An 8,662-nucleotide genomic window follows, 5' to 3' on the forward strand; every position below is an offset into this window, starting at 1 on the left:
GCTTCTCTTGTGTGTGGAATTCTGCCCACTCAGCCTCCAGCTTCCCTCGCTCCTCTGAACACTTCTGCAGCATTGACTTCTGCTCCTCCAGCAAAGTGTTCTGGAGAGCATGGCAAGAGAGGCAGAGAAGAAGCCCTAAGTCCCACCTGCCAGGGTATTTTTCACATTTGACGCATCATTCCCATTAAACCCCACACAGTATCTGGCCTATGGCCAGAACTCTGCAAAGAGAGCTCTGGCTTCTGCTCCTCAAGAACCAGCATGTCATGCAGGCACATAGCAGCCTCTGGCATCTGCACGCTAGGAGGCTGTTTGGGTGGTGATTCCCCACATGAGCAGGTGTGGAATGAAGAAAGCACAGGTCAGATGAAGGAGGCTGCAGCACCCAGCTCTTTCTGTCATCACACGCTGCAGTACAGCGCTGCACCGACTGACAGCACAAGTGAAAAGTACCTGGCCATGTGCACCTGCCCTCACCTTCACCCTCTTCAGCTCTTCTCGCTCCATGGAGAGCTGCTGCTTCATGCATTGTCGCTGCTTCTCCAGTGAACACTGCAATGATTTTGCTTTGGCTTCCTCCACCATGGCCCTGCCGCGCTCCTGGGTTCAGACACGGAGGAGAGACAGATGCCCTTCCCAGACTCCAGTGGGTGAGGCACATGACCCATACCCACACAGGAAGGCTGAAGTGGGCAGAGGACACAGACTGGGCTAACCTGCTCCAGCAGCTGAGTCTGCTCACTCAGCCTGGCCTCCAGTTTTGCAATCACCTCCTGGAATTGGTTCCGCTCCTTTGCCATGTCCCTCTGCTGCTGTGACAGCCTGTCCTGGAGCTCTGGAGGATAGGCAGCAGCAGAGCCATGAGCACCATGAGCTGGGATATCCCCACTCCATCCACACCATATTCACAGAAAAACTGCACCTACTTGTGCTTACCACCTGCTGCACATCCCCAAGACTCTCTTTTGTCAAGGGGAGACCCTGAGATGTTGGGTGGCCAAGGCAAGCAAGGCTTTGCCAGCCTTTCTCCAATAAATTCATTAGCAGAGGTGAGGGTCTACAGGTGTAGGTTCCATAGGAATGAATCCCACTTTGATGACACGTACCCTTGAGCTGCTTGTCCTGTTTCTGGGACATGGGATGCTTTTCCTGCTCCTGGGACATGGGATGTTGCTGTGCTGGGGCCATGTCCTGCCTCTGCAGTGGGAGCTGAGCTGCTGGCTGCTCCTCCTGCTGCAGCCGCTCCTCCTGCTGCCCATCGTTCTTCTCCACCACCTTCATATTGCTCCTGCCCAAGAGGTCACAGCAAGAACAGAGTGTTGCTTTCTTGGCTATACCCAGCATGCTGGGGATGTGCTGGCAGTGGGACTGGCCCCTCCTCCTTGTCACCCATAGCAGTGTTGATGAGAATGAGCCACCACCTTGGCCCCCCGTGGGGCTGCTCTCTGCCACCACCAGGTACACACTTATGTGGCTCTGGCCCCACCAGGGATGGACTGGGGGAGCACCCCAGCATTCCCACTTCAGGGGAGATGGACAGGGCTGTAGGTAAGCAGCTGACAGAGGAGGTGAGAACAGGCCAGAGCCTGCTACCTGTAGGCACATGCAATGAGATCCAAGTCCTCCTGGTGCTGCTGCTGGAGAAGCTCCAGTAACTGCCTTAGCTGTGCCTGCTCCATCTCCAGCGTCCGGACCTGCCGGACACCCAGAGAGAAGGTCCTTGTGCGACCCCAGGGACAGAGTTCCCACAGCAGCACTTTGGGGCTGTAGGCACCTCTGGACAGCAAGATTTCTTCTATCTGCCCTGTCACTGATGCTACTTGGAGCAGACATGGCCCCTTCTCCTCCCTCTGCATTACCTGTGGTCCCCCCACCCAGCAGGCAATGAGACTCACCTGGCCCTCCAGCTGTGACACATGAGCTTGGATGTGGAGCAGTGCTAATAAGCAGCTTGATGCAGGCTGGAGATGTGACTCAGCTGCATTAACCTGACGGGACACAGGGATGCTGTCAGGCAGGTAAAGCACCAGACAGACCATCTCCTTCTCACCCTGGAACAGCAATCTGTCCCTAGCCCAACCTCTATCCTTCTCTTGCCCAACCCCACTGCTGATGGGTCCTTTCTCCCCAGAAGCAGCCCCTACCCCAGACAAAAGGATGCTGGGCTTTGTTCTAGGGGGACAGATTCAAGGAGAAGAGTGTGATTCCTCTAGGAAGCAGTGTGTATCCTGCCACCCGGGCAGGGTGAGAAGATGCATCTAGATGAGAAATGTAGGATTCCAAGACCAAGCAAGAGCTGCCTCTGCAGTGAAAGCTCTAATTCCCTTTCAGTTGTTTAGAAATAACTTCACAGCTCATCCCTGATCCCCACGGCTGACTTGAATGGGGTGAGACTAGGGGCAGTATTGGCCTGCCTCAGCCCCAGCCCTTGGGACACTCAGGCTCTCTCCTGAAATTTGGACTCACCTCTAGAAATTCGATGTCCTCCTCCAGTCTGTTGAGGAGATCATCCTCTAGCACAGACCTGTGACACAAGCTTGGGCGTTAGCAGCACCCCACGTGAGCTTGGCGAATGTACCTTGGGGACAGCCTGGCCAGGCAGGGGGAGGTGCAGGTGACCAGGCAGGCACAGTGCAGCAGCCACATCATACAACACAGAAAAATGAAGTGAAAATAGCACTGGGATAAAAGATAGCAGAGTTGGGGAATTGCTCTGTTTAACAAGTAACTGTTACAACAGAGATTTACAGAAGATGTACAGGGCTGAGGAGCACCCAGTTCTTGCTGGAAAGCTTCAGGATCTGGGGTCCCAGTTCCCAATAATTCACCTTCCCAGGCAACGGCTATTGGGTCAGGGAATGAGGTGGAGAAGTCAAGGACAGGCAGATCAGAAGAACTTGGAAGCTACAGAGAGATCCCCAAGAGTGATAAGATGTGTCTGAAAGGTACTCACTTCTCACTGGCCTGTGAGCAGGTGTCCTGGGCTCTCAAATTGCTACCATCAGCCGGCTGAAAAGCTCTGGCACCTTTAACGGTATATTCATCTGGAAACCAGACATGGAGTGATTAGGACAGTGGAGATAGACATATTCCTGACTCTGTCACTCCAAAGGGGAATCTGCTGTGTCTCCATGGGCCACTGCTGAGCTCAGTGCACCCCAGCACCATGTCCCTGCCATGCCACAAAATGGGGATGGCATGATCCTGCAGACTGACAACCTGCTCTGAGGATGGCTGGTCACAGCCTGAGCAGCATTCCCATGGTCAAGGGTGATGCTGTGGCTCCTGCCTTTTGCTGGGTTCTTTTTGAAGGGCAGGGGACCCTCTCTGCCTATGACTGTTCAAACTGTACAACCACATGATACGCACCCGGGACTCTGATCTTTTGGGAGGGATCTGGCTTTGCAGATTGCAACAGTTCTGCTGAGGCTTCTTTCATGGTGCTGAGTTGAGGGATTGGCTGACTGCGTGGGCACAGAGACACAAGTAATGCTCAGCAGTGTCACAGCTCAGGGAGAGGTGCACAGGCATTTGCCTGATTGCCATTTTTGTCAGTTTAAATCTGTGCTGTCCCCTGGGATCAAATAGGCAAGAGCCTGATGATTCAGAGCTGCCTTCCCTCTCAGATACAGAGGTCCCAGAGCAAAGGAATCACTGGTAGCTACCCACTCTCCCCATTCCCCCCTCTCCTCACACACACAGCTGCTTTCTGCAGGACACCTCTCCCATGAAGGATGCCTGAGAGGCAAACAAGACCTTACCTGGAACCATCTGTGCTCTGTGCCTTGTCCTGTGGGGTAGCTGTCTGTTGTAGTGCTCTTGTGGAGGCATCTACCTGGCTTCAAGAACAAAGCGTCCAATGGGAGACAGCCAAGGAGAGGATGAAAGATGAGACCCTTGCCCCTGAAACCCATTCCTGCCTCACAGCTGACAGCCTGTCCCGGTTGGCTGTGGCAGGATTCCGCTTTTGATTTCAGAAGGAGCACAGACACCTCAAAACCTCCATCACTGGTGTTCCTTCTTGCTGCATCCATCTCCTGCCTCCAGCAGCAGCAGCCCCAGCTAACACACCTCTGCCCATGACATATGGCTGTTTGTCTGCAATTCACTTCTGAGTCCCATTTGGGTGACACAAGTCTGAAGCTGTGTCCAGGTGAACTCAGCACAGCAGTCGCACTGCTAGTTGCAACTAGCAGGAATGAAGGGAAATGGAGGTAGGAGCAAGGAGGATGGGGGAGCTTTTTGGGGGTGTACTGATCCAGGACAGGATCTGGGGCCACGTTGCAATCTTGGCCACAGATGGAAACAGAGCCCAGAGCTGGGATGAGGCAGTGGGCTGGGTCAGTAGTAGAAAGCCCCATGTTATTACCCTATTCTGAGAGAGGACAGTGCTTAGAATTAATTTCCTAAATCTATGCCAAAGATTTCTGAGAAGTCCTGCTGGAGCAGCTACATGTGGAGCAGATAGGAGACCTGCAGCCATTGACCGTGCCTTTACCTGGCAGAAATGTGGACGTCCAGCCCTTCACCCAGGGCCTCTAAAGCTTTCACCTGGGCTTGAGATTTCTTGCGAGCCAAGGCAGCACTCAGCCAGTCCTCCTCCTCCTTCAGAGGGTCAACTTTAGCTCCCGCCTTCTCTGTGGCCAGGAGCTGGCTGGCAGGGACAGGCTGGCTGTCTGTAGCAGGGCTGGTCTTTGCTGGAGGCTGTGGCTCCAAATCTATAAACTTCTCATCTTTTGAGCTCCGCCAGTCGCAGCTAGTCCTTCTGGCCTCCCTGACAAGGCTGCGACTGGCTGGTGGAGGAGATTTGGAGTGAGGCTCCTCTTTCAGTTTGACACTGTTCTGGGATGCACGCCGGCTGCAAAGAGAAGCAGTCACATACTTGCCTGCAAGGGGACCCTGCATGTGAGGTGACACTGGGAACTCTGCCCACCCCACTGCAGGGGCAGCATGGCTGGTAACTGGAGCTACAGACACACACAGCGCACGATACCTCACAAGTTGTGTATTTGTCATCTGGTCTTCAAACCCAGAATGCTCATGCTCTCCAAAGACACATTTTTTCTTCTCCTGATCCTCTTCCTTCTCTGTTCAGACAACCAGCCTTGAGTAAGTACCCAGAGGAGCAGCTGTCTGCAAAGACACTGACCCTCCTCCTCTTCCTCCTTCCCTGCAGTTCCTCCTGGGATTGCTGTCTCTGGGAAAACACAACTGGAAACATCTTCACTGGAAAATCTAAGTGTGGATAGGAACACCTTCTTTGTTTGGAATCAGCTCACATCCAAATGCAACTGAGTCATGGCTACAGTGCAAATGCTACCAGGTTGCCTCTAGGGCAGAGTATGACACTTTTGCATCAGCCACCTTCCCTTCTCACTGCTACAGAAATGGCAATTCCTCTACAAAGGCGTTAAAAGCCAACCTCGCTCTCCCAAGATAATGCTGTCACATCTGATGACCTTCCCAGTGTTCCTGGCTGGGCTCACCCAGCTGCTTTTTGTTCTTCTTATCCAGCTGCTTTTTGTTCTTCTTATCCAGTTCTAACTCCCTGTGCTCTCTCTTGCTTGTATCTTCCAGGAAGAGTATAAGGATACTGCTCTTGCAGCTACCAAGCTCACAAAGCAGGGGTAGGAAAGCTCCCAATCTCAATAAGCCTTGCTCTTTTGAAACCCCCCAAGAAGGCTGCTCTCCAGCCTCATCAGCGTAATGCCCTCCTTGCCGAGCTAAAGAGAACTCCCAGGACTTAAGCCAGTATTAGAAGAATAAAACATTTAGCTTCACTTAGCCAGCAATGAGACATCTTTATCAAGTGAGCCTGCTGCTTCCTATTCAGTTAGTCCCTGGCCACAAGCAGCCCTTGATCTGTGAGCTCTCACCCTGCAGTGTCTCAGAGTCCTGGGCAACCCCAAAAGCACTCTTTCAGCATCACAGCTGCAAGAGGCCTCCAACCAGGCAGTTAGGGAGGAGAAGAACAGAAATAAAAGTGCAAATTATCCCCTAGGTTTGGGAACTACCCCAAGAGAGGAATACAGGGCCCCAGTAAGCAAATTGCCTTGATGGTGAGCATCTCTGGTTCAGAAAAAATGCAATGCACTCAACTGCAGCTTTCAGACAAGGATTCTGGAGCATTCCAGCAGCCAGGGATGCCACCTGTGCCCAATGTGCCCCATCCTCTGTCCCATTCATTTCCAGGAGATAAGGCACTTACATACATGAATGCACTGGAGTGTACATACCTCCAGAACTCTTCCTGCTATTTTCAGCCTGTGGAGAAAGACAGGTTCCCTCATCAGAACACAAAGCAGGTCTGACCCACACCTTCCCAAAACACACTAAGGCCAGAGGTATCCCATAAACAACAGTACAGCCCTCCTCATGCTCTTTGGGAATTGGCATGTGAAATGCAGAGAAACCACAGGGATATTTCCAACTTTAGAGACAGCAGTGAGCACAGCCCCTCTGAGCACCGGCCCTGCAGAGCCTCCAGTCCCTGGGATCCCTCCTACCTTCCAACAGAGGAGACAGCGCATCCGTTTTGGAGACGACATTCTTGCCTTCAGGCCGTATAACACTCACCATGGCAGTCTGTCCCAGCCTTCCCGTGACCCAGCAACTCGGTTTACGGATTGTTCCGATGGCCAGTGGGGCGGGATGGAGCCCTCGGGGTCAGGATGGAGCCCGCCGGTCCCGCGGCACGGAGCTCCCGCCGCCTCCACCGCGGCAGTGCCGCACGCGGTTCCTCGCGCGTGTGCTCGGAGTTCCAGGTTGCCATGGCGATGACGCTGCCGCTCCCAGAGGACCGTCAGAAACGTCTCCACAGCCCTGGTGCCACGGGCTCTTCCCTCACCCTGGGACCACTCTCCTTCCCCGGACTGAGGGAAGTATCCCCAACCCTACTTCATGCCACGGTCTGGCACTTATCCGTGGTACCCCTTGGTGTGTATGGTGGGCCTCCCTGTAGCCCATGACCTCACACTGCGAAGGCACCCACAGACGAAGGGCACGTCTGGAAAGCAGGAGCTGATAGGAGAGGATGGGGACATCACTGAGCCGAAGTCTGGCTTCTCCCACGCAGCGATGGGATGGGAGAGGGACTACCCCAGTGGGCTGAGGATGTTATCCATGAATATGAGACAAGCTGTAAGGAGATACCTGTCCACCTGTCCTTGCTTCTGCTATCACTCGTCTATTGCCCATGAAGCTACAGTCCCAGCCCAGTGGCTCTGCTCTCCCTGGAGCTGGCAGAGAACATAGGGCTACTTCGGCTCAAGTGGTATTTATATTACTTCATAAACATCTAGCAAATATAAAATAAATGGTAGCACTATTAAACTTGTGTGCAGAAGGCAAAACTCTTTACCCCTTCCTGAAGAAACATTTGCAACTTTTTCTTTTTGCCAACATTTTAACTTTGATCGGAAAGCAAGAAACAGTTGTTGCAGAAACATTTGAATAGGTTTTGTGGGGTATACTTGGGCAATTTCTCACATCTGGAAAAGAAAAATCTTCATCTCTGAACATGCTTTCTCTGAAAGAGTATTCCTGAGGTCTCATCCAAAATAATGTTTGCAAATGCTAACATAATTGATTTCTGTATCAATGTTTTTACATATCTTTTTTTTTTCTGCTACCACTGTTGGATTTTTTTAATGTTTGGGCAAATTACAAGTTCTAAACAGATTATGACAACTATAAACTAAAGGGAAGGTGACTCTTTATTTAAGCCTGCCAAAACTAAGAAACCCCTTGTGAATTCATATCTTTTTCTCTTTTACATTTTTTACCTTCAGTCTTGTTCATTGTTTTGATCAAATGACAAGTCACGTTCATTTAATGGCAATTCCCTTTCATTTCAGAAACAGCGAGGAAACAATTTCAGCTCTTACTGGAGGACCTGGAAGTTCTAGATTTTCTAGGTCATTTTTATCATAAATTCCTTTATCTACATAATCATTTGAAACCCATCAGAGAAATTTCATTCTTACAAAAGAAAACACATCAGAGCAGAACAATCACCTTAATTGCTGCCACTCTAAAAAAGGTTTTAAAATATTAGACTAATTGCTTTCAAAAGTGTAAATTAAACTTTAATGGTCAGAGCAGTAGAGATCAATATTCCCAGTGGAATTACAACAGAAATTACACTGCCTGTTGGTCTGAACTCTTCTGCAGGTTTTCTCAGGATTGCACTGCTCAGTGTGGAACGCTTGCAGTGAAATGGTGATGACTACTGAATGTGTGCTGGGTGCAGTATACACCAAGTACTGTACACATCTATATGTGGTCAGAGACCAGTGAATCTTGCTAGAATGTACAATGTTAGAAGGAATGCTAAAAGCACATTCCTCACCCAGAAGAACATGCATGAAAAAGTGTGAATTCAGAACCTGAGGAGTCAATGAAAATGAAGATGGAGGGGTCTGGGTTTTAAGATTGCACATAGCAGTGAAGAAGATGAATAACTAGCGCTTTAAGGTTAATGCAGTTTGTTTTCACTTTGTCTGAGACTAGAACTGAGATGTAGGAACTTAAGCTAAAAAAGCATGCTGTCACATGGCACATCTAAGACATGCTGGTGGAGGCTGTTCCTCAACAGCCAAGTTCTCACCACACTGAGTGATGTCTCTGACTTTACAGCTGGAAGCAGCGCTGAATGGCTCCC

General features: G+C 50.9%; 1 protein-coding gene and 1 long non-coding RNA gene across 2 annotated transcripts; one reads left to right on the plus strand and one right to left on the minus strand.

Moving 5' to 3' along the window:
• Window positions 1–4: 4 nt before the first annotated feature.
• Window positions 5–6,770, minus strand: LOC113979225 (fas-binding factor 1 homolog; the record flags this gene model as incomplete). The annotated part of the gene is made up of 14 exons (XM_027706687.1): window positions 6,577–6,770; window positions 6,237–6,264; window positions 4,994–5,087; window positions 4,499–4,858; window positions 3,762–3,839; window positions 3,370–3,464; window positions 2,954–3,044; window positions 2,467–2,524; window positions 1,896–1,988; window positions 1,594–1,694; window positions 1,107–1,288; window positions 717–835; window positions 478–600; window positions 5–100 (listed from the first exon to the last, which is right to left on the minus strand). Coding segments are annotated over exons 1-14 (1,521 nt in total), but the record flags the coding sequence as incomplete, so codon positions are not given.
• Window positions 6,771–6,797: 27 nt separating this feature from the next.
• On the plus strand, window positions 6,798–8,552 carry LOC113979226. Its single transcript, XR_003537752.1, has 3 exons — window positions 6,798–6,936; window positions 7,857–7,916; window positions 8,173–8,552. It is a non-coding gene; the product is annotated as an uncharacterized LOC113979226 (long non-coding RNA).
• The last annotated feature ends 110 nt before the right edge of the window (window positions 8,553–8,662 follow it).

The sequence above is a fragment of the Neopelma chrysocephalum genome, unplaced genomic scaffold (assembly GCF_003984885.1).
Source record: "Neopelma chrysocephalum unplaced genomic scaffold, ASM398488v2 Primary Assembly neopelma1_62468, whole genome shotgun sequence".
NCBI lineage: Eukaryota > Metazoa > Chordata > Aves > Passeriformes > Pipridae > Neopelma > Neopelma chrysocephalum.